Source organism: Hippopotamus amphibius, chromosome 8 (assembly GCF_030028045.1).
Source record: "Hippopotamus amphibius kiboko isolate mHipAmp2 chromosome 8, mHipAmp2.hap2, whole genome shotgun sequence".
Lineage (NCBI taxonomy): Eukaryota > Metazoa > Chordata > Mammalia > Artiodactyla > Hippopotamidae > Hippopotamus > Hippopotamus amphibius.
In genome coordinates this window covers 75,931,429-75,957,026 of record NC_080193.1, presented here as the reverse complement: position 1 = coordinate 75,957,026, position 25,598 = coordinate 75,931,429, and the positions used below count along the sequence as shown (strand labels likewise).

At 47.6% G+C, this 25,598-nt stretch overlaps 1 protein-coding gene and 1 long non-coding RNA gene across 4 annotated transcripts in view; one reads left to right on the top strand and one right to left on the bottom strand.

Moving 5' to 3' along the window:
* The window catches only part of LOC130859441 (uncharacterized), a 36,798-nt gene extending 32,548 nt beyond the window's left edge, over window positions 1–4,250 (bottom strand). Inside the window, exon 1 of the long non-coding RNA XR_009055200.1 lies at window positions 4,104–4,250. This is a non-coding gene — a long non-coding RNA (uncharacterized LOC130859441). The remainder of the gene's footprint in view (window positions 1–4,103) is intronic.
* A 9,464-nt stretch (window positions 4,251–13,714) lies between these two features.
* Window positions 13,715–24,610, top strand: NEU2 (neuraminidase 2). Of its 3 annotated transcripts, XM_057746769.1 has the most exons (4): window positions 13,715–14,069; window positions 18,579–18,783; window positions 20,006–20,947; window positions 23,165–24,610. In XM_057746769.1, the coding sequence occupies exons 2-3, from the start codon at window positions 18,583–18,585 to the stop codon at window positions 20,942–20,944; spliced, it is 1,140 nt and encodes a 379-aa protein (XP_057602752.1). In that variant the 5' UTR covers window positions 13,715–14,069; window positions 18,579–18,582; the 3' UTR covers window positions 20,945–20,947; window positions 23,165–24,610. The 3 variants fall into 3 exon arrangements, with proteins under 3 accessions (XP_057602752.1, XP_057602753.1, XP_057602751.1); XM_057746770.1 differs by having other exon boundaries at window positions 18,607–19,380; window positions 20,006–24,610; XM_057746768.1 differs by having other exon boundaries at window positions 20,006–24,610.
* The last annotated feature ends 988 nt before the right edge of the window (window positions 24,611–25,598 follow it).

Sequence of the window (25,598 nt, the reverse complement as noted above, 5' to 3'; positions counted from 1 at the left end):
TCAGCTGTGAGTAGGAAACTGGGTTTTTGTAATTTACTTATTTGGACAGCAGTAAAGGGGCGGAGGCAGCTGAGGGGCCTGGAATGAAGGTGGGGAGCTTGGGAGAAGGGCAGCGGCTCTGCCCATCTTATCACATCTTATTGCTGCTGGCCCAGGGCAAGCGTGCCGCAAACACCGAGTGGCTGGATGAGCACACTCTCACAGTGAATTGAAATACGGAGAAATATGCAGGTCGTACAAACTAGCACGTGGGATTGAACAATGCTCCCTGAGTCAGCTATCCACGACCGACCCTTGCCACTTCCAGACGGAGCTGGGGTCAAGGTCCTCAGGCTCAGCTTGCCTGCCCTCCTCATCCCAGCAGGTCCCTGCCCCAGGGGCTCCCAAGCCTCTCTAAGCCTTTTAAGGCATGGTCCAAGCTGCTTGTCCACTGGAAAGCCTATGTTTTGAAGGGTTTATTTCTGATAGGAAACATAGTCATTAAATAATAATGAATCAAGGTCCCATTTTAAGTTCCTCAAAGACCTGGATGATTGCTCAGAGCTCCTAGCTGTGGGAGACACCAGTGCTGGTGCACAAACCTCCAGCCAAAAGTGAAGGCGTTGGAGACAAAGCCAGCTGGTGCTGGAGTGTGGAAGTGAGGCCTGGGTGCGCCCTAAGGCATGCTGGCCATATGGGCCCCTGCTGAGATATCTGGGGAACTTCGGGGTCCAGGACTCATGGATGGGGGACACCCCCCTCCACCTTCCCTTTGCTCTAGCAAACCTGTTCCATCAACATCCTTTAAACAGGCCTCCTGCTTCCTCAGGTCCAGGCCCTGTGGGGCTCCCATTTCACCTTATTAAAACCCTGCTGTCCCTTCCTTGGGAATGTGCTCTCAGTAAAAGAGAGCTATTTAAAGAACTTGCAACGTTCAATTAGGGTTAAGTGCAGAAAAATTACTACCTTATTTTCCAAGTTAAGGAGACTTACTTCATAATACATAAAACTCTATTCATCAGCTCTTCTCCTCTCATAAAATAATTAAGAAGTGATGTAAGGTTGTTTAGTGATGCCCAGCTCAAAGGCCACCTCCTCCATGCAGGCCTCCCTGATATCCCTCCAATGATCCCCATTTTTTTCCATTCCAAAGGTAAGGCCAATTAAGGTAGACAGATTGAGAGGTGGCCTGACCCAGGTTCCTAGACACCCACGTCCTTAATCAGCTTGCCTGAACTGTTCTCCCAAAGGAAACCCATTAAGCGATTCTCCAGGCATATGCCCCTCTAGTGCTCAAGGCTTTTGCCCAGACCCAATCTGATCTCCCAGGGAGCTGGGCCTCAAGAACCGCTGTCAACCAAGGAAAGGAGTCAGAGTCCTCTAGATCCAGAGGCAGAGCCCCACCCGCTGGGCCTGACTGCTCCAAAGTGGTAGAAAGTGAGGCCAAGGTGAAAATTCCTCCTGCAGCCAAGCTGCTCTGCCCCAGCAGTGCCCTGAAGATGCCAAGAGGGGCTCTGAAAAGAAATAGCCCACAGTCTCAGGCTGAGATGTAACTCCTGCTCAGTTGGCCAAAACGCCTCTTAGCCCCAAGACCCCATAACTGTCCTTGCGTGGGTGGGGGCATCTGTGCCTCCTTTATGGAAGAGGGGCCTCTATCCTGGTTCTCCTCTGGCAGCCTGAGGGCCACCTTGGTCCCATATGCGCCCCCAGCCCCTTTCCAAACCCTCACTTGCCTCAGGTGCTTGGCGATTATTTGATGAAAGAACAAAGGAAGGACTTTTGTCATTGTAGCGTGGTGCTGGGGTAACCTTAGAGCATCAGCGCTGACCCCTACTTAGGGAGCCAATGGGCTCACGGAGGTGGGGAAAGGACCCGTCCTGGGAGATGGACTATCTGATGTAGGACTGGCGGGCTTGCTAACTGCTGAGACAAACAGTGGCTACGGTGTCCATAGTGGAGCCAGCAGGGCGAGTTTTGGCCTCCTCCAGCCTCTGGGCTGGTTTGTCCACCGGTATAAGCTTCCTGGGCTGTGCTTGTGGAGGCCGGTGACGTCTTCCACGGGCAAGTTCTTAAAGCAATGGTCTTCCTCCATTTCTGGTCACTGTCACTAGTGTGACCCTTGCCTTTCCTGTGGGAAGCCCCTCCAAGAGAGGTTTTTCAAGACCCTTTGGACCCCAGGAAGGGGTGGAGTTGAGAGTGTGGTCAAGGAAGATGGTCTATTGTTTTTTCTCGTGGGCCAGAAAGCTTAAGACACCTCTGGAGATCTTGGTTTCTACTGCTGCAAGGCTAAGCAATGCCAAGGGCAGCCAGGACAGGAGTGAAAAGGGAAGAGAAAATCTGAGTGCAAAAGCTGAGAGGGAGAAAGGAAGGGGAGGACAAAGATGTGATTGGGGGGTGGGTGCGTTGGGACATTCCCACCAGCCTTAACATAAGCATTTTTCCAATTACCATTGTCAGAACTCGGCAGAACTGTTAGAAGTACAGGAATCACAAGTCCCAGTTCTGTTTAGCCAGAGACTGTGTGAATATCCCAAATTTTATTTTATTTTATTAACATTTTTTTTGCTAGTGCAATTGATACAATAGATCTCTTTCCAAATTGAAGTATAGTTGATTTACAATGTTGTGTTAGTTTCAGGTGTACAGCAAAGTGATTCAGTTATACATACATGTATATTTTTTCAGATTCGTTTCCCTTATAGGTTATTATAAAATATTGAGTATAGTTCCTTGTGCTATACAGTAGGTCCTTGTTGGCTATTTTAAATATAGTAGTGTGTATATGTTAATCCCAAACTCCTAATTTATCCCTCCCCCCTCCTCCCCTTTGGTAAGCATAAGTTTGTTTCCTATGTCTGTGTGTCTATTTCTGTTTTGTATATAAGTTCATTAGTATCATTTTTTTAGGTTCCATATAAAAGCGATAGCATATGGCATGTGTCTTTCTGTCTAGCTGACCTCACTTAGTATGATAATCTCATGATCCATCCGTGTTGCTGCAAGTGAACATCCCAAAGCTCAGAAAGAACAATGACCATTGCCACATCCAAGGAAACCGTGTCTCCAGACATTTGAATTGCTCCAGGCTTTGGCCTGATGCCAGCTGGGGGTGCACGTCTGGAAGGTTGGGAGGGTGGGGCCCTCTGAGATGGGACCCTGAGCCGCAGGGGGGATGGCGGTGGGGCAGCATTGCAGTGAGCTGTCACTTCACTGCGGTGACTTCTGTTCCCCAGGTGTGCTTCCTGACCCTGAGATTTGAGCCATGGGCACAGAGTAATCACAGTTTGTTTAGCACGTGCATTTATGTTTTAGGGCTGGAGTCGTGGGCATGTGACCTGTGCAGTCACACAGGGCGCTGCCCTTAGAAGGACCCTTCACTTAGTTTAACGCTCTGCTGTTGCAGTTCTTAATAATTTTAAGGGACTTCCCTGGTGGTGCAGTGGTTGAGAATCCGCCTTCTAAAGCAGGGGACACGGGTTCAATCCCTGGTTCGGGAAGATCCTACATGCCTCGGAGCAACTAAGCCCGGGTGCCACAAGTACTGAGCCCACGCACTACAACTACTGAAACCCGCATGCCTAGAGGCCATGCTTCACGACAGGGAGAAGCCACCGCAATGAGAAGTCCAAGCACTGTAACAAACAGTAGCCCCTGCTCTCCACAACTAGAGCCCTGCGTGCAGCAATGAAGACCCAAGGGAGTCAAATAAATAAATAAATATTTAAAAAAAAATAATAATAATTTAAAAATTCTTCATTCTTGAAATTCTTAATAATTTTTGAACAAGGGGCCCCCTTATTCATTTTGCATGGAGGCCTGCAACTTCTGTAGCCAGTCCTGTTCATTATCTCACTTGCTCCTGTAGCCTTCACAGGAGAGGAGCCTGGAAGGAATCATTACTCCATTTCACAGACAGTAAAACTGAGTCCTGGAGGGGAGAATGGTGAGATCTGGGGCTGCTTCCTCTCTTGAAGCTCTCTCTCAATAAAGGGGTGAGTGGGGCTGCCTCTTCCTTCACACACCTGCCTGGGGTCTTCCCTATGCTGCCTGGGACGCAGCCCCCATTCCAGCTCTTGTTTCCTCTCATTTCATTAAAAAAAAAAAAAACAAAACCATTTGCTTACCTGCCAGTGAGGAGCTCCTGGGGGTTGGAGCCTCCTGGATGGCTCTTGCTCTCCTGCTCTGTGTCCTATTGGGGTCTCAGAGTAGGCCGGTGTGCTCGGAAGCCCTCCACTCTGTCCCAGAGAGCCCTCAGCCAGAGGCTTGGCCTCTCCTGGAAAAGGCTCCCTGGGAAGCATTCCTGACCTTCAGACCCGCCTGACCCAGTGCTGGCCCGATGCCTGTGACAATTACTTCCTGCCTGGATGTTTACCTTCCTGGGTCCCATGGGCCCAGCCAGGGTGGCAGCCACACACCTGACCCAGAGGCTGTGCAGGAGGAAAGGCAATATCCACGGTGAAGGCCTGGAGCAGCTGGTGCAAGGTAAGCTTGGTGGTCCCTGGGCACCTGACACCTCCCCTCCCCATCCCCTGGTCTTGGCCAGGCAGCCACACAGCACTCGACTTGAGACTTGGAAAAGGCTTGTGGTCCTCCAGGGTTCCATTCGCTTCTTGCACGTGACATCATGACTCAGCTCCATCCCTTCCAGGTACGGGACACTCACTGCTTTGTGAGGCATTTGCTCTGTTACTATTACTGTAGTTATTATTATTACTTTACATAATCATTTTATGTAATCCTTGTACTATCTCTATGAGCAGAGAATTATGCCCATTTTAAAGACAGAGAAACAGAGGCTCAGAGAAGCTGATCATCTTACCCAAAGCCACACAGCTAGTAAGTTGGGGATCCAGGATTCAAACCCCATCCAATCAGTACCAAAACCTGGGCTCTTAACCCCTACCATCATTTGCCAAGTCTAACTGCCAGACTGTCTATTTTTATATTAAACTCAAATCAGCCATTGTATTAGCTATCTGTTACTGGCAACAAACTAACCTAGCATGTTGTGGCTTGAAGCAACACACATTTGCTATCTCACAGTTTCTGTGGGTCAGGAATCTGGGCACAACTTAGATGGGTTCTCCGCTCAGGGTTCCTCCGAGGCTGCACTCCAGGCACCACGGGACGGAGATCATGGCTCAAGGCTCCACTGGGGAAGGATCTCCCTCCATGTCCCCGAGCTTGCGGGCAGCACTCACTTCCTTGTGAACTCTTGGACTGAGGGACTCAGCTCCTCACTGACTGTTGACCCGAGGCCCCCACAAGGGCCCTTCCGCTGTGGCAGCTTGTCACCAGCTTGTCTTACAATAAAGAGTCCGGGAAGATGGAAGTCACTGGCTTTTGTAGTCTACTCACAGAAGTAACATCCCTTCACTTTCACTACATTCTACTCGTTGGGAGGAAGTCATCGGGTACAGCCTGCACCCAAAGGTAGGGGATTACACACAGGCATGAATCCCAGGAGGCAGGGATCGCTGAGGGCCAGCTTTGAGAGCTGTCTACCACAGTCCTCTGACTGCCATGAAACTATGCTTTCAGTTTTGCCTCTGAAGCCAGATAGACTTGATCTCTCATCCACCCACCCACCCATCCACCTACCCATCCGCCTATCTGCCCATCTACCAATCTATCCACCCATCCATCCACCCACCCATCCACCCACCCATTCACCTATCCATCCATCCATCCATCCATCCATCCATCCATCCATCCATCCATCCATCCATCCACATACCCCTTCATTCATTCAACAAACATGAGCAGGACTCTATAAACCAGATGCCACATTAAACTCCGAAGATACCAGAATAAATGCAGTTATTCCCTCCTCCCCTCACTGTCCCCGACCACCGAAGGCTCCCAGTGGAGCTTTTGCATGTGCAGGGTTTGGGGGAGAGGTGTCCGTTGAATGTTCTGTTCTTCGAGAGGATCAGCTCTCTTTCCTGCACCCGCTCCTCATGTGCCGCAGTCCTGACTCCTTAACCTCTTGCTAACTCTCCTTCATTGTCTCACGCATGTAGAAAACCTATTTTAAGCACTCCCTAAGTGCACAGTGTTATGATGGCAGGTGCATGCATGTGCATGCGTGAGTGTGTATGTGTGTGCAGGGTTATATCTGATTTCCTTGGGTCTCGTTCCCCCTTTCCCATTAGTTTTCCTGTCTCCCCTTAGGTCCCGAGGGAGGCCAGGCCCATGGCTTTTTGGAGACACCCCTTCCCTACCACATATGCACAGAGCCCAGCTCAGAGGGCGCCTGCAGTGTGGCAGGCTGTTGGTGGGGGGCATGGTGGACCGAGGGCAGTGGGGCAGGGCAGGAACGAGTGCTGCACGCCTGGGTGGGCAGGGCCAGAGGGGCACAAGAGAAACATGGGCCCTGGCTTTATCTGCCTGTGGACCCTGTCCCCTGACCCTGCCTCCCAGAGCCCAGGGCTGGGTGAGCAAACTCAGAAGAGGGTCACAAGGTCTGTGGGATTAGTGTCTTGAGTTGCCCAACAGATGGCTGTAGGAGCTGGTGTTCTAAGTCTTCTACACAGGAGACCATTCATTCTGTACATTTTTGAGCATCTAGCAGGTATAGGTACTGTGCTAGGCCCTGGGGGTACCACTGGAAGCATCTCAAAAATAAATCTAATTTCTTTTTTCCTTCTTCAGTGTATCTCACTGCTTTAGAATAGGCCCCCATCAACTCTCACCTGTACCATTGCCACGTCCTTTAAACAGGTCTCCTGGCTTCAGTTTCTCCCAATTACTTCCAGTCCTCCCCACCCCATCCCACGCAATACGCCTTGTGAGCCTGCTGACACAGGCCTGAACCTGTCACTTCCTTGCTCAAAAACATTTTACATAACCTCTGTTAACAGTTTCATGTGTATCCTTCTAGAAATGTTCTCTCTATACATAATCTCTCTCTCTCTCTCTCTCTCTCTCTCTCTCATGCTGAGGCACACGCGCGCACACACCCACACACACGCCCACATCTGTATCTTTGTTTTACTTAGGCAGGGCCCCAGCATGTACATACTGTCCTGTATCTCTTGGTGGTTTTCCAATTCAGCACACTTTAAATCCTTCAGTCTTTTTAACGATTGCCTACTATTCTGCTATGGGAATATTTGGGGCCGAAACTGAGTATCATAGACTGAATGTTTGTGTGCCCCCAAAATTCATATGTTGAAAATGATCCCCCAATGTGATGGTATAGAAGATGGGGCCTGTGGGAGGTGATGAGGTCGTGAGGGCTCCGCCTATAAGGAATCTATGGGTCCTTATAAAAGAGACCCTGGAGAGCTCACTTGCCACTTCCACTATGTGAGATACAGAGAGAAGACATCCACCTATGAACCAGGAAGAGGGTTCTCACAAAACACCAAATATGCCAGCACCCTAATCTTGAACTTCCTAGCCTCCAGAAGAGAAGAGAGAAATTTCCGTTGTTTCTAAGCTCCTTTGTCTATGGTATGTAGCAGTCTGAATGGACTAAGACGCTGAGAAATCCCTTTCAAGAACTGGGATACCCTTGACCAGAAGCTTTTGTGATATTTTCAGGTGATTATTTCTGATAGATCATTCATGGACTTAATAACCATAAGCCAATTATTTTAAAGTGATCATTATAATTGTGCATTGGCAGGAATTGAATATTCAAGTGTAGGAAGTTCAGTTCATTATAAGAGAATTTCTTTTAAGATTATCTAATAATTTCCTGTATTGAGTTTGCTTTTGGGAGTGGGGAGAGGAAAGGAATTTAAAAGTCTAAAGTTAAAAAAATTGTTGTGGTTATTTGAAAAATATTTGAGGTATATAAAAGTGATGGACTAGGTCTGGTCAAGAAAAGAACAGAGCAGAAGCAGGAATAATTATCATAGCATTTATTGACCACCCCTTGGCTAGGTTCTGTTCTAAGAACTTTACATGAATTAATTTGTTTAATCATCACTACAAACCACCTCCTGGAGTAATGGAAATAAAAACAAAAATAAACAAGTGGGACCTAATGAAACTTAAAAGCTTCTCCACAGCAAAGGAAACTATAAATAAGACAAAAAGACAACCCTCAGAATGGAAGAAAATATTTGCAAATGAATCAACAGACAAAGGATTAATCCCCAAAATATATAAACAGTTCATGCAGCTCAATATCAAAAAAACAAACAACCCAATCAAAAAATGGGCAGAAGACCTCAATAGGCATTTCTCCAAAGAAAACATACAGATAGCTAAGAGGCACATGAAAAGCTGCTCAACATCACTAATTATCAGAGAAATGCAAATCAAAACTATAATGAGGTATCACCTCACACCTGTTAGAATTGGCATCATCAGGAAATCTACAAACAATAAATGCTAGAGAGGGTGTGGAGAAAAGGGAACCTTCTTGTACTGTTGATGGGAATGTAAATTGATACAGCCACTATGGAGAACAGTATGAAGGTTCCTTGAAAACCTAAAAACAGAATTACCATATGACCCAGCAATCCCACTACTGGGCATATAACCAGAGAAAACCATAATTCAAAAAGAAACATGTACCATAATGTTTATGGCAGCACTATTTACAATAGCCAGGACATGGAAACAATCTAAATGTCCACCAACAGATGAATGGATAAAGGAGACGTGGTACATATATACAATGGAATATTATTCAGCTGTAAAGAGCAATGAAATTGGGACGTTTGTAGAGACACGGATGGACCTAGAAACTGTCATACAGAGTGAAGTGAGTCAGAAAGAGAAAAACATATATCATTTAGTAACCCATATATGCGGAATATAGAAAAATGGTACAAATCAACCAGTTTGCAAGGCAGAAATAGAGACACAGATGTAGAGAACAAACATATGGACACCAAGTGGGGAAAGCGGGAGAGGGGTTGGGGTGGGATGAATTTGGAGATTGGGATTGCCATATATACATTGCTAATAAGAAAAAAAAATCATATTGTACACTTTAAATACATGCAGTTTATTGTATGTCAATTATATCTCAATAAAAGTTCTGAAAAAAAATCATTACTACAGTCTTACAATGAGGAAGCCAGACATAGAGAGGTTAAATAGCTTGCCCAAGATCACATGAAATTTCTTAAACACACAGAAATGCTGTAAAAATATAAAACCATATATATGTAATATAAATATATATTTAATCTCAAGAGCAAGAAAGATAAATCTCCAGGTGTCATAAGTAAATAGGTTATTCTTAGGTCATTCTATATCTACCCTGGTGATATTGTTCTTTAGGGACTATTACTCACATGGCCAGGAGATGTGTTTGTTTTAATTTAACAACTATGGGGGAATAACAATCAAAGCCTTTAGACGTGAACACAGCAGGAAGTTTAGAAAGAAGTTACGGCTCAGAAGTTAAAAAAAAATGTCCAGGCCATGAGTAGAAATAAAATCCTTTAGAAACAGAGGATAATCTGGGTTTGCACATGGGGTCCAAATTTTTACCACTCACAAAGTACAGAAAGTCTATGATAGAAACTAAGAAAGAAAGTTGAGAAACTGAACCCTTGAGACTTAGGTAGAGACAATTAGGGGAGATATTAATCTGAGGCACTAGTGGGAATGCCACCACCCCATTACCCAAAAGATAATTCCCATTGAGGGTGAGCTCACACACAAAAATTATAAAACATTTGGGGAAGTCCAGTATGAAGAATAGCATCCCACAAAAATGGGAGAGGTGACACATGAGGAAACAGAAATAATAGAATATAGAAGACTTAAAAAATAAGTATGTTTGGAACTTCCCTGGTGGCGCAGTGGTTAAGAATCCACCCGCCAATGCAGGGGACACGGGTTCAATCCCTGGTCCAGGAAGAACCCACATGCTGCGGAGCAACTAAGCCCATGCACCGCAACTACTGAAGCTCACGTGCCTAAAACCCATGCTCCCCAACAAGAGAAGCCCGTGCACTGCAACGAAGGGTAGCCCCGCCTCACCACAAGTAGAGAAAGCCTGTGCACAGCTAGGAAGACCCAACGCAGCCAATAAATTATTTTTTTAAAAAGTATGTTTAAGGTGCTTAAAGAGAGAAAAGAGTAAAATTCATAAAATAAGAATAGGAAATCATTTTTTTAAACTGACTTTACTTTTTAGAGCAGTTTTAGCTTCACAGCAAAATTGAGGGGAAGGTAGAGAGATTTCCCATATGCCTCTTGCCCCCAGCAACTTGCACAGCTTCCCCCATTATCAACATCCCCCACCAGAGTAATACCTTTGCTGTAATTGATGAACCTACATTGACATGCCATAATCACCCCAAGTGTATAGTTTACATTACAGCCGACCCTTGGTGTTGTATGTTCTGTAGGTTTAGAAAAATGTGTAATGACATGTGTCCATCATTATGGTATTATACACAGTATTTTTACTGCCCTAAAAATAATCTATGCTTCTTCTATTCATTCCCCCACCCCCATCCCCACAAGCCCAGGCAACCACTGAACTTTTTACTGTCTCCTTAATTTGCCTTTTCCAGAATGTCACATAGTTGGAATCATACAGTATGTAGCCTTTTCAGACTGGCTGCTTTCACTTAGTCATATATATTTAAGGTCCCTCCATGTCTTTTCAATGGCTTGATAGCTCCTTTCTTATTAATGCTGAGGAAATTAATTTTTAAAAAATTCAAAGAAAAACTAAGTAGAAATCATAGAAAAAAAATATTACATTTAAAAAAGTCTTAGCTAGACACAACTTTAGATTTAGTGATTTGGAATATGTATCTGAGAAAATCACACAGAATAAAGCACCAGAATGTGAAGAGATGGAAAATGTGAAAAATAAGTCAAAAGACATTTGGCGAGCAAATCAAGAAAACCCAAGTAACATTTCATAGGCTATTCTGAGGGAGAGAAGAGAGAATGGAGGAGAGGTAGCATTCAAAGCATTCATGATTGAGAAATTTTCAGAATGGAAGAAAGACACAAGTTCTGAGTTTGAAAAAGTGTGCTGAGTCCTAGACAAGGTAAATAAATTCACACTTGGACAACCCGTATCAGGACTGCAGAATATTAAAGATAAAGAAAATTCATAAAAGCCATCAGAGAGAAAAAAAACTGCATTCAAAGTCCTGATGGTCCTGACAAGCCAGGTGCCCTCCCACTGTCCCCACGCACATTCATCTCCGGACATCCTCTGCCACTTCTTCCAGCGGAGGAACCCACTAAGTGCTTTCTGCTCTCCTGCTAAGATGTTCTAGTTCTACCCTGTAGGTTTCACTTTTCCTCCTGGCCCAGCCGAGGTCCAGAGGTCTCCCTGGCTACCCCCATTCTCACCACTCCCCCTCCATCCCTTAGTCACCGCCTTCATCACAGTCTGCCTAGCACCACCCGGTTCCTGCCTTCACTGGCCTCTGTTCCTTGTGTGCTCAACTTGTTCCCCCACATAAATAACAATTGCTGGGAGCTCTGGGACCGTCTCCATGATCTTCCTCTCCATCTCCTGCCCAAGTGAGCATGGTGTTGGCTACTTAGGATGGGTTTAACAAATATTTTTCAACACTTCATCAAGTGATCCTTTGGAGTCAAATATAAGCTGAATTTGCATGCTGAGTCAAGCCCATTTTTACAAGTTCTTTATTTTAGGGCCTTTTGAAAGCATATTTCCCTACTTGATGATCTGTCCAGGACAGAGTTAATAGGCACTATTAAGCCACATTGAAAGCCTTTCATTATATTATGTACCATTATTTTTAAAATAATGCCTTTTTAAACTAATAAAATTCATATGTGCCTGAAAGAGTACAAGGAAGTAAATAAACATCACTTGTAGTCCTCCTAGTCAACATTAATTACTGGAAATTATTTATTCATTCTACCTTCAACAGATATTTACTAAATATCTGTTTTACTCCAGCCATCATGCTAAGTTTTGGGGGTGGAGAGATACATTATTTTGATATAATTTTTGTTTATTTTTTAATATAGATTTCTGAGTATATGATATACACATTTACAAAAGTGGGATCCTTCTATGCCATCTTGTATCCGATTTCTTATATTTTACAGCAGCCCAGCATTTTCTCATGCATTGTCTAATCTTTAAAATGTGATTTTAATGAATTGGTGCCTAAGATTCCATTTTATGGACATGTTACAATCCCACCAATGAGTCACTACCTCTACACTTCACCCACTTTTAAAACACCTCTTCTGCAGCCCAGTGAACTAGCTGGAGAAAAACAAGAATGTAAAGGCGTTGCCTTCAAGGGCATTCGTGGGCCTCTGGTGGCATGTGAGTCAGAGCTGGAGGTGGGGGTTTATCTGGACTTCACAGTAGGCTGGTCTTTGGGTGGGGCTTTCAAAAATAAACTTTGAGGCCAGGTGACCGTCTCTCTGAGAACTAGTGAGAGGGCCAGACCAGAGCAGAAACAAGAGGGCCCCAAACCGCCATCCAGGGGGACACTCTGACCTGGGGAGCTGACCTCTCAGGAGAAAGGCGATGGGGTATGTCTGCACTTGACTCTGAGCCACAGGAACCGTCTAGAGCTAGATACGGAGAAAGGACTGCGCCCAGAGGAGGGAAGGGGAAAAAATTAGGGAGACCGCCCTCACCTCTGGGTTTAGACTAAGGCAAGAAGTGCACTCTGAAGTGAATGGGACTGGCTTTTGACTTTTCCAGCTCCTGCAGCCTCACCTACAGTGGTGGTGAACTAGGGTGAGAAGGGTTATATTTTCTGGCTGTGGACCAGCAAATGACTCCTCCTCACGGCCCCTGGAGACTTAGACTTGGTTGTGGTGGGTGCAGAAGGAAAGGGCTCATTGCCAGGTACCAGCGTCTGGTGGGCCCCTGCCATATGCCGGAGGCTGGGCTAAGAGATTTGGCTGGGTTTTCACGTGCAATCCTCACGTTGTCGGCTCTGCCTGGGAAGGCAGCACCACCCGTTCCCTCAACTGATGAAGAGCACTGATGAAGTGTCAGTGATGTATCAGAGGCGCTCTTTTTTTTATTTTTTTTATTTTTTATTGGAGTCTAGTTGATTTTCAATGTTGTGTTAGTTTCAGGTGTGCAGCAAAGTGAGTCAGTTACACACATCCTCATATCCACTCTTTTTTAGATTCTTTTCCCACATAGGTGATTACAGAGTATTGAATAGAGTTCCCTGTGCTATAAAGTAGGTCCTTATTAGTTATCTATTTTATACACAGTAGTGTGTACATGTCAGTCCCAATCTCCCAATTCATCCCTCCCAACCCCCTTATCCCCTGGTAACCATAAGTTTGTATTCTACATCTGTGACTCTATTTCTGTTTTGTAGATAAGTTCATTTGTACCCTTTTTTTATATTCCACATATAAGTGATATCATATGATACTTGTCCTTCTCTGTCTGACTTACTTCACTCAGTATGACAATCTCTAGGTCCTTCCAGAAATGCTCTCGATTCTCTTGTAGTAGCAGACGAGACGTGTGCTCTGTACTCATGCAGCTTGGCGTCCACTGTGATATTTTGCTTTAATTTTGCAGAAGAGGAAACTGAGGTCCCATGAGGTCAAGGAGTTGTCCTGCTCACCCAGCTGCAGAACCAGTACGGGAGCTGAGTCTTGCGTGGCTCCAGCCCTTCGCCTTCCCCGTCTCTGCACTTCCTGACTCTCCCAGGCCCTGGGAAGTCTGTTTCCTTCCGTGTGCACATTTTCCCCGATGCATCCATTTAAGAGGCAAGCTGGACTCATGCTGCCTGTAGCTCATCCTGATTCAGCACGACTGGGTAGAGAACTGGACAGATTGCTTCCCGGCCAATGAGAGGCAGCATCCTAACTAGGCCAAGCCTGGATCTGTCCAGGAACATTGCCTTGGAGCAATGAGTGGTGAGTGGGTGGCAGAAGTCGGGACCTCCCTTAGGTGTTTATAAGCATAAGCAGGACAGAGGAGGCCTTGAGACTCCAGGTGAGGCTGGAGGAATACCGAATCTGCACTGTTCTAGAAGCTGGGTTCCCATGGCCTCTGCTCTCACCTGCTGACGTCCCCCCAGGCCCCGGGATCCACGCTGGAACACAATCCTAGAGATACAGCTCCTCAAGGAGCTGACCCACCTGTTTCTTTGCTGGCCTAAAGAAGAGTTGTTCCGTACCAGGTAACTATGGGGCGGAGGTGTGATATTTGGGGAGGCCTCGAACGATGCCAGTCTTAAATAGCGTGCCCGCTCCCAGCCCCCAACCCCCTGCTGTGGCACCCGCTCTGCTCTCGGGGTGTCTGGAGGACAGGTCAGAGGGTGAACGTGGGGAGCAGGCTAAGCTCAGGAAAACTCCTAATTCTGCCCTCGAGTTATCGCTGGTCTGAACTTCCAGAAGGATGCTCGGTGTTCTTGTACTCAGCATCTTTCTGGAAGGAGCCTCCTTGTGGCTGTTGAGACAGCTCCTCTCAGCTTGGGGTGGAATCCCAGCAAGCTGGGCCCAAGTGGAGTTGTTGAACCCTCTGGAAATGGGGTTTTCTTGGGCAGAGGCTGCCCAAGCTTCGGGCTTCCTGCCCCACAGCCTTGCTCTGCTGGTGCTGTTGGCAGATAGGTGCTCCCAGCTGCCTGCTCTTTGGAGAGAGGCGTTATTTCAGGGTGGCAGCCAGCAGGCAAATGACCCACCCCAAACTGACCGAAGACCAAGGCTCTTCCTCTGGAGGAGCAGCAGTGTGCCTTTCTCCTGCTCCCCAGGTTTACTGGCTCTCATTGTTCTGGGCTCCCGGAGGGCAGGGACAAGGGCTTATCTGTTTATCTGTTTCTTGGCACATGTAAGGAACTCAATACAGATTTGTAAACTGTCAAAGCATCTTCCTAAAGTGGGCAGGTGAATGCTGACAACAGGGCGCCTAGATCTGGACGGTGCCCATGAGGCTGTGCCCCCAACAGGAGAGAGAGAGACAGGCAGGGACCCTCCACTGCTTGTTTTTTTCTGAGGAAGACTTTCAGACCTCAGAGTCCTGACTGCGGGTCTTATGGCAGGCAGTCCCAGTGGTTAGCAGCATGGGTTCTGGAATCCGGCAGATCCAGGCTGAAATCCACCCGCCTCCACCGACTCCAGGAAGTAAGGCATCCACTGCCTCCCTGACCCACTTCTCAGCTCCGAGACGGCAGCGCTAAAGCCAGCCTCGTGAGCTGTGTGGAGACAAGTGAGCTTCCTTGTATGAGATGCTTCGCTCTGGGCTCAGCACCCACAGGGCCACAAACCACGCCAGCTGTTGGTAGCCTCAGGTGGGACCATCTGAAATCGCTGCTCTTTAACTATTTTTGACATATGAAATGGCGGGTTCCTGAAGTTCAGCCTGACGCTGTCCTCTCCCTGATTACCGGATGCTGGAGGGTGAGACTGGGGTGTGCTGAGGGCATGCCCCTCCCCCAGGAGTCAGGTCCCAGCTCAGCCCCCCTCCCTGGAGACGGAGGGGCCAGCACGGCATCCCTTACAGGTCCCTTCTTGCCAGGCGGGGCGAGGTAACCCAGGGAGGTGGGTTTTTACCTGAAGATCCACACCTGTTAGGAATGGACCTAGGACCAGAATTCACATTTTTTGACTCCTAATTCAGTTCTCTTTCCACTAAGCCAGTCTGAGGCCGCTGCCAGTTTGGAGCCAGAGCTGGCTCCAGTGGGCCAGCTACCTATACAAGTTGCCAAACCATCACTGGAAACATAATGAGATGCAGGAAGATGGCATTTTCCAGAACTCCTCTCAGAGGCAATATTGCATGGGGTTAGAAGTGTTTTTAGCTGGATGAGCTCAGTTTCATCATCTATACTATGGGATAATAATAATGCCTATGCCATGGGGGTGCCATAGCATTAAATGAATAAATATTTGTAATTTGTGTTGTAAATAAGACAGTTTGTAAATACAATTTACAAACCATTTAAAAAATATTGTAGGGTATTTAAAGAGTGTCCGGCACTTTGTAAGAGCCACTTAAGTGTTTGCTGTTATTATTATGAATACATCTGGGGATTGGTGTTGCCGGTGGGTGTGCGAGTCTGGGCTAGTGGTGAGTTGCTAAGGGTAGAGAAGAGTCCTTAAGTGGACACTGAGGGCCCCTTTTCCCTCCTTACCCCCGTCCTGTGGCGGCTTTGGTTCTAAACACGCACATGACAAATACTTACACTAGCAGCTCGTAGGGGCTGGGTTCAGTGTGTGTCCACAGCTATCCTGTTCCACGCCAAAATTTCTTCCACAGGGGCATCGCTGTCGGCCTCACAGGTTTGACAGAGCAGGTCATTTTTGGGCGTTTGTGAGGTCAAATAAGGCCATCCTTGTCAGGTGCTTGGACAGATCCCAGCCCTGGTGACCACTATTTGGTTTGGGGCAATAATAGTAACCCGCCCATCCCTGCTAGAACACAAACTCCTCACGTTCAGGGATCGCTGTTTTATTCACGAAGCATACCATGTTCCTAGAACAATGCAAGGCAAAAGGTAGGAACAAAATACACTTTCTCAATATGAATGAGTAAGTTTGTCCCCGCCCTAAAAGAGATTAGAGTCTAAAAGAGGAATCCAGAAAACAGTCACAGACTGTGGAAATCAATTCAGACTGCTTTAAACTGGGACATTCTCAACTCCTCCCTGATTTGCCCTCCCAATCCTATTAATTCTACTGCTTCCCATCTCTAAGAGTCAGGCTCCTCATCCAGTGGTCACTGTCTCTGCTTCATCCTGGCTTTTATTTTATCTCACCTGGAAAATGGCAACAGACTCACCTTCTGTCCCCTTGTCCCCTGAAGCCAAAAGACAGACTTCCTGAAAAGTATCTATAAATCAAGTGACATCACTCCCTTGTCTAAAGGAGTTTGAAATCTTCCCATTGCCTCCAGGCAAAGTCCAGCTCCAATGGCCAATAAGTACATGCAAAGATGCTCAGCACCATTAGTCATCATTGCATCAAATGCCAAGCAAAACCATAGTCAGATACCACTTCACACCCACTGGCATGGCTGTTATCAAAAAAGACACAATAACCAGCATTGATAAGGATGCGGAGGGATTAGAACGTGAATACATTGCTTGTAGGAATGTAAAATGGTGCAGCTGATGTGGAAACAGTCTGGCAGCTCCTCAAAAAGTTAAACATAGAATTACCATATGACCCAACAACTCTACTCCTAGGTAAATACCCAAGAGCTTAAACAAACCCTTGATCAATTTTCTAGAGGACACCGTGGACCTGAGTCTTTCTCCCTTGTTTTCATTTCCATTTTTAATCATATGTCTTTCATAACGAAATGTCAAGTTAGCCACTGTTATGTCTTCCAAGCCCCATTTTCTTGGACTGCCCTTTGCAGGTCTAGATTTTATTGTGAAGACCTTTTTCTTCTACCCGTGTTTATGCAACCATATATTTTTACACTGTCTGAACAATAATATTCATAATGGATTGAGTAAAATACTGATAGATTACATTTCTTTCTCAAAAATGTTAAGTTTTAAATAGCAAATACATGTGCACGGTAGGGAAAAATGCAAGCAGTTGGAAAGGGTATACAAAAGAGAGGCTGTGTGACTCTTAGGGCTCACCCCAATTTCTACTTTCCCTCCCCAAACTTGCGTCATAGGTGGGGCTCCCTAGGAAGCGGGCCCTGACACAGGTAACCTGTGGGGGAGCCTCCTGGGGTCAGTGCCGTGGAAAGCAAGGGAGGGCTGCAGGAGGGACAGAGGGAGAAGCTGTCTGTGGGTCTCAGGGAAGCCTCAGCTGAGCCCACAGGGAACCTTGGAGCTGGGACCCTTCAGAGCATCCAAATTAGGACAAGGGGGCTGGGTCTTTATACTCTTGGCAGGCCAACCATCAGATATAGTCCTTTCTGGGGTATGACCAGGAGGAAGCTATTTTCAGCCCCCTGAGGGGCCACAGGTGGCCCAGCACAGAGTCCACTGTCATGCATGGTCACCAAGTTATCTCCAGCCTTTGCCACCCTTTTTGGCCAAATGCTTATTTTTAATTTTTATTTTCTTGTAGCTCTGAAGGATCCTCTTGAATCTGGGTGAGCTGTCAGGGGCCTCCCTTTTCCATTCCCAATGCCTGGTCCCTGCCCCAGGGGTGGAGCCCACACAGTGGGGCAGCTGGGCCTTAGCCTCAGGCGGCCTAGGGAGGAGAACCTCAAGAATTAAGGCTTCCCCCCACCCCACCCCACCCTTTTTTTTTTCTAAGACAACTTTCTAGGGCTCTGGAGTTATAAAAAGCTCCCGTGTGTCATTTTCTGGCAGTTAGACAGCTGTAAAACATCACTCGGCAAGCCCTCCCATCCCACCAGAGCTCAGCGTGTGATTGATGTGTTGGGTTTGGCAAAGCAGTTGCAGCTTATCACAAATCTGTCCTAACGAAGTTTGTCCACTTGTAATAAAAATACAACACAAGATACGCGTTTCCAAATACGCACTCCTAACATCTCATGGACAGAGGTGATACCAAACTTCGTGGGAGGCACGTGAGAGTCAGGAAACAGGGGCTTGCGATGTAGTAAAGCGGAATGAGCCCCATGTGGGAGGAGGACAGGCCACCCAGCCTGGGTCAGCTTGCCCATGGGGTGAGCTCCAACTGCCCGGGAGTGTGGCTCTGCCCCATCTCAGGATGTGACTGCAAGGGACTCATTTTCTCTTCCTGTGCCCTCCTGCAAGCCCCATGGCGTCCTGCTCTGTCCTGCAGAGGGAGAGAGTGTTCCACTCTGGAGCCTATGTCTACAGGATTCCCAGTCTGCTCTACCTGCCTCAGCAGAAGACCCTGTTGGCCTTTGCAGAAGAGCGGACAAGCAAGAAGGATGAGCATGCAAAGTTAATTGTCCTGCGCAGGGGAAGCTACGACGCGTCCACTCACCAGGTCTGGGTAAGGCAGGATGTGGCTGCAATTGCTCTGCCAGGAATGTGGAGACCAACCCGTCCTTAGATGGCTGAGGTCTGGTGAACAAAGGGACCCAGGGAACCATCAGGAATGGGGCAGAGAAGGTATCCCCAAGTGATCTCCCGGATATCACACGAGTTCACCCTGAACAAGTCCGGTTGGCTTGGCTGCATCTACTTTATTACAAGTCAGTTGGGGAAACCGACTTTGGAAAGGTTTCCTACATCTTTGAGAAACTGAGGGAGAACTAGTTCAGCATCACATAATTGGGAGGAAGTTGATCCTTTGAGTGAAATTAACCTGGGGTGGGCGGTTGGGGCAATTGCTTGCATCCTGAAGTTCTAGCATGTAGATCAAGTAATTCTGATGAAGACACCCAAGGCTGGCTATCACATGTAAGGATTTAATGTTATTATTATCTTTACTTTGTGGTCATTATTTCCTTGTAGTTGTTTAGAGCATGGGTTTGAAGCAGATGGACCTAGATTCAAGTCCTGGTTCCACCGCTTACCAGAAGTATGGCCTTGGGCAGCTCATCTACCTTATCTAAGCCTCTCACTCTACAGATGTAAGATGGAGATGGTAATACCTGTCCCCCAGGAGTTAGAAGTTAAGGTTAGATGAGACCGTGGACATTAGACTCTTGGCACAGTGTCTGCTCTTAGAGTCGCTCATTGGGGGATGGCTGTTAATGAATAGGGATGGACAGCAGAGCTGCAGCATCTGTGACATAGACCCAGGGACTAGGGAAGTTCACTTTGAGTCCTAGTGTCATGGTGCCGCCCCTTCCTATGCTGCATTATTAGAGGATGATGTATAGAAAATGGGAGGTGATTGTCATATTCTGTCCCACACTGGCAGACTATTGTAGTTATTCCTAGGGCTTTACTTTTCAAGTTGAAGGAGCCAGGGTGGAGCTGGAAATGGTTGGTGCCTGAATCATCTTTGTATGTGGGGTCTAGCACATCGTAGTTGCCCTGGATGTATGTTGGTGGGATTGGGTGGGGTTGGGCTATCTTGAAGGGAGTGAGGTAGAGCCCCGGCTCCCACTCTGGGAGGCGTTGTGAGGGTGAATGAGCGCTGGACCAAGAGTTATCCTCCACAACCCTTGATCCTAACCTCATGAGACGCACCCACCCCCAGAGTGCAGCCACTATCACTGTCACTGGCCATTTCCAGGCTGTACTTCTTCTCTCCTCACCTGCAGTGGCACACGCAGGAGGCAGTGGCCCAAGCCCAGCTGGAGGGCCACCGGTCCATGAATCCGAGCCCCCTTTATGACGAGAAGACGGGGACCATTTTCCTCTTCTTCATTGCCATCCCTGATCAGGTGTCAGAGCACCACCAGCTCCACACCAGGGTCAACGTGACGCGGCTGTGCCAGGTCACCAGCACTGACTACGGGAGGTCCTGGAGCCCTGTCAGAGACCTCACGGAGTCCGTCATCGGCCCGGCCCACAAGGACTGGGCCACTTTCGCGGTGGGCCCGGGGCACTGTTTGCAGCTGCACAACCAGACGCAGAGCCTGGTGGTGCCGGCCTACGCCTACCGCAACCCCACATCCCCGCAGGTGCCTTCCCCCTCTGCCTTCTGCTTGCTCAGCCACGACCATGGGCGCACGTGGGTGAGAGGGAACTTCGTGGCCCGGGACACCCTGGAGTGCCAGGTGGCCGAAGTCGGGGACGTGAAGCAGAGGATGGTGTATCTGAACGCGAGAAGCTCCCTCCGAGCCAGGGTCCAGGCCCAGAGCACCAGTGACGGGCTCGATTTCGGGGAGACCCAGACAGTGCGGAAGCTGGTGGAGCCTCCCCATGGCTGCCAAGGGAGCATCATCAGTTTCCCCAGCCCTCACGCTGGGTCAGAACCCCCAGACCGATGGCTGCTCTACACTCACCCAACTGACCCACGGAGGCGATCCAACCTAGGCGTGTACCTCAACCGGCGGCCCCCCTCACCCTTGGCCTGGTCAGAGCCCACCATGCTGGCTCCGGGCAGCTGTGCTTACTCAGACCTCCAGAGCATGGGCGCCGGCCCCGACGGGTCGCCCCAGTTTGGGTGTCTGTACGAATCGAATGATTACAAGGAGATCATCTTTGTCATGTTCACCCTGAAACAGGCCTTCCCAGCTGAGTTTCTGCCACTCTGAGAGGTGAGCCTGCGGGGTGCTGCCCAAGAGGGCTCCCCCCACTGAGAGGCTGGCGGTTTCCTTCCTCCCGGTGCCCTCTGGACCTGGGAGGCCACTCTTGGTTCCCTTCATTGAAAGTGCGCATGTGCGCATGTGCCCCTGGGCTCCCTTCCTCCTGTGCTGTCTCAGCCTTCCCAGAGGATTCTATTTGCAGCCCAGAAGCTGAAGGAACCTGGCTTCCCGGAGCCCCTTGGTTCAGCCTGCCTGCTCCCCACCCAGCCCAGGTTTTCTGCATGTCTTGATAAATTATCTAGTCCAGCCCATTTCTTCTCAGCAAACGCTCATCATGTTTCTGGGCAAAGGCTGAGACAAAGATGTAAATTAGCAAAGATGTGTGTGTATGTTTGCATGTCTGCCTATCTGTCCACGTCTCTGTGTGTGTCCTCAATGCCTTAGAGCTGGGAGCATGGGGAACAGCTCTACAGGGAGGCAAGGCAGAGTCTAGGAAAATTAAGCTGGTTTATGTCATCGTGTTACTTTCCCAGGGCTGCTGTCACAAAGGACCACCAACTTCGTTGCTTAAAACAACAGAAATTTATTCTCTCACAGTTCTGGAGGCTAAAAGTCCAAAATCAAGGTGTCCAAAGGGCTGTGCTCCCTCCCAAGACTCCACGGGAGAGTCCTTCCTGGCCTCGTCCAGCTTCTGGCCCTTGGCTCGTGGCCGCATCACCTTCCTGTTTGCCTCCATCTTTATGTAGCTTCCTCCTCCTTCCTCTCTGCTTTCTCTTCTACATCTTTTGAGGACACTTGTCATTGGATTTCGGGCTCATCTGGATAGTCCAAGATGATCCTTCACTTAGTTACATCTGCAAAGACTCTTTTCCAAATAAGGTCCCATTCACAGGCTCTGGGGTTAGGACAGGGATATGTCTTTGGGGGCCACCACTCCACCCACAACAGCCATCTTAAGTTATTCTTCCATAGGCAATGTGACTAAAGGTAGGAATGAAATTCCAATGAATCAGATAATTCAGAAGAATGAAGAGGGCAGGAGGGGGTGGGCTGTGGATGTACATCTGTGGCATGGAGGTGCTCTAGGGCCCTCAGTCTTTGGGGTGACATACCTGTGACATACCCCCTCCCCTCTTAGCCTCATGTGGAGGCTAAGAGGGGAGGGGGTGCTGTGCTGTGTAAAAAGAGCAGGAGAAGTCTACTCCCTGTCATCCTGAGGTGAGAAATCGAGAGGACCCCTCCTGAGTGGAGGAGGCTGACTCTTGTCTGACGTCCGGGGTCTTCAGGGACCTTGGTCACTTGTGCCTGTGGAAGAGTGGACCTGCTCCCTATCCCCATCAGAGCCCCTCTAATCGGCTCTTTTATTGATGACACCAGTCTAATGGTTTGATGATGGGGATCAATGGCCAGTGGCCGTGGGTTCCTGCGGCTTAGCTGCGGCTCTGTGTGGCCAGGCAGTGGTTAGATGGAGTGTTCACAGCGTGGGGAGCTGGAGATGTGGCTTTAGTTCTGGGTGCAGCTCCTGCACTGGCTGCCCTGGTGCTGCTTCTCTGTGTGGGATTTTCTGGCTTCTAGCTGGAAGGATGAGGAATTAGGGCCTGGTCATTGCTGAGATGGAAAGTTAGGCCCCTCTGTTTGGGCGATGCCCACCTGGTGGCTTCCAAACCCCACAGGGTAGCTGTAAGTGGTGGTTGGGGGGCGCTGAGGCCAAATCAGGAGGATGAGGATGAGGGCTTGCAAGCTGGGGGCAGGGTACCTTCAAGAAGTTTAAAGGTGGGGGAGGACAGCCCTGTAATGCATTATCCCAATTGGGACAATCTTGAGAGTGAAAGGATGATGCTATCAATAGTTATAGCAAGACAATGGGCATTAACCAGGACTGTACCAGGCACCCCAGAGATTTAAGACGGAAAGACCCACTAAAAATTGTGCCTGAGGCTGACCTCTGCTTATCATCCTGGAAGAGTCAGTTATCTGTTGAGGTCTTGAGATGAGGCAGGAATAAGATAAGGCATCTGGCCACTGCCAAGCAAAACATCACTCTCTTAAACTCTCTTCTTTCACAGAGGTCAGTGGGAATCAAATCTAGCTGCTTATTAGAATTCCCTGGGGAGATTTTAAACTGTGCTGGTGCCCAGACATCGGTATTTTTTCAAAATATCCTTGTTATTTTAGTGAACAAAAAGATCAAGAACCACTAGCACAAATAATCTCTAACATTCCTTCCAGTTCTAAATGTATACAAATGCCAAAGTCTCCTGATTTGAATGAAAAAAAAAAAAAAGCAACAGTTAATCAAAGCTGAGCTGACCTACTCATCAGAAGACACTATCAAGAGAGTGGAAAAAAAGGCTATAAACAGGGAGAAGATATTTCTAATATGTGTATCTGACAAGGGACTTGTATCCAGAATATATAAAGAGCTCCTACAAATCAATAAGAAAAAGACAAACAAGCCAGTAAAAATGGGGAAAAATCTTGAACAGTCACTTCACAAAAGAGACGTCCTCATGGCTGCCAAACACATGCTCATCAGGGAATGCAATTTAAAACCAGGAGACACTTATCACTAGAACGACTAAAATTACAAGGGTTGACAACAGCAAGGATTGTCAAGGATGTGAAGCAACCAGAACACGCATACATCTCTGGAGGAAGCGTAACTGGTACAACCACTTTGGAGAGCTGTTGGTAATATCTAATAAAACTGAACGTGAACTACTCCATGACTCAACAATTCCACTCTGAAGTATATTTCCAAGAGAAATGAGTACATACAGCTGCCAAAGACTTATATACGAATGTATTTAGTGACTTCATTCATGAAAGTACCAAACTGAAAACAACCCAAATGTCAATCAAATGTAGAATGGATAGCTAAATTGGGGAATATTATACAACAATAAAGCAATGACCTGCTGGACTTACTAGGTGGCGCAGTGGTTAAGAGTCTGCCTGCCAATGCAGGGGACACGGATTTGATTCCTGCTCCAGGAGGATCCCACATGCTGCGGAGAGACTGAGCCCATGTGCCACAGCTGTTGAGCCTGCACTCTAGAGGCCGTGCACCGCAACTATTGAGCCCGTGCACCGCAACTACTAAGGCCTATGCACCTGGAGCCCGTGCTCCACAGTGGGAGAGGCCACCACAATGAGGAGCCCGCGTACCACAGTGAAGAGTGGCCCACGCTTGCCGCAGCTAGAGAAAGCTCGTGTGCAGCAACAAAGATCCAACGCAGCCAATAAATAAATAAAAAAGAATGAACTGCTGCACACAATAGCATGGATGATTTTCAGACATTATGTTGGGTGAAAGAAGACAGACTTAAAAAAGGGTACACACTTTATGATTTTATTTGTAGGAAATTCAGGAATAGGCAAAAATAATCTATGTTGTATAAATCAGGAGTGGCCAGCTCTGGTGGAGGAGAGCTGCTTACTAAGAAGGGGCTAGAAGGAGACTTCTGGGTGCTGGGGACATTCTCGTGTTTGATCTGGTGCTGGTTGGGTCGGTGAATCCATATGTTAAAAACTCAAGGATCTGTGTACCTTACTCTATGTATGTTATATACCTCAATAAAAAAAAAATTCAACTGAATAGTAGATTTACTAGTTAAACCTCCAAATCAATATATTGTATTCAGCTGTAAAACTTCAGAACTGTATATTTTTAATAAACTTTTTTGGGGGAATAATTTTAGATTTACGAATTTGCAAAGATAGTATGGAGTGTTCCTGAACACCCCACACCCAGTCTCCCCTAATGTTCACATCTTACATAACTGTGGTACAGTTGTCAAAACTAAGAGGTTAACATTGGTACATTACTATGAACTAAACTCTAGGCTTATTCAGATTTCACCAGTTTTTCCACCAATGTCCTTTTTCAGTTCTGGGATTCAATCCAGGATTCATTTAGTGAAACTGAATTTTTGCTGTAACTTGTGTCCTTAGAGGTGCACACACACACGATTGATACGCAGTTCCAGCAGGCCCCTTCCCTCCTAATTTCCCCTAAAAACCACTTGTCAAACCGATGAATAAACAAACAAACACGAAGAATGTGTGCTTCAGACCTGGACTGCTGGGGTGAAAATGTTAGAAACAGTTCAGACTCTGAAGGCTGGGGAAGGTGGCCCCCAAATCAATTTCACAGGGCCAGGCTGTGCCACATGGGGGGTGGGGGCCTTGGCCAGTTCTGAGCCCAATACCAGTGCCTGGGACACCTGGTGGCTAGTGCAGTGTGTGTGTGTGCACACATGCAGGCCCTTGTGCATGGTCATTGTATATCCACTGATACAAATGGCGCCCGTGGGATTTAAGGCCTGGACCCCAGATGAGGGTGGTGGAGGGAGGGGTTGGCAAAGCTTCTCCTAGCTCAGGCTTTTTCTCTGCCTGCAGAGAAGGTACGGCTGGGCACTCCTGTCTCACTTGGTCAAAACAATGAGAGAAGGAAGTTCTTTGGGCCTGGAATAAAGGTCCACGGGGTCTCAAGGAAACTTCCCTTGGTGTCATCCGTGGGTGTGTAGCCCACTCGTTTTCTGCTGATCTCTCACAGCTGTGCTGACCTCCCAGCACCTCTTCTGTTAGCTGTGGTCCACCCCTCCCCCTGGTTCAGCCAACGCCTTTCCTCTTTCACAAATCCTTGTGCTGAACTACAACA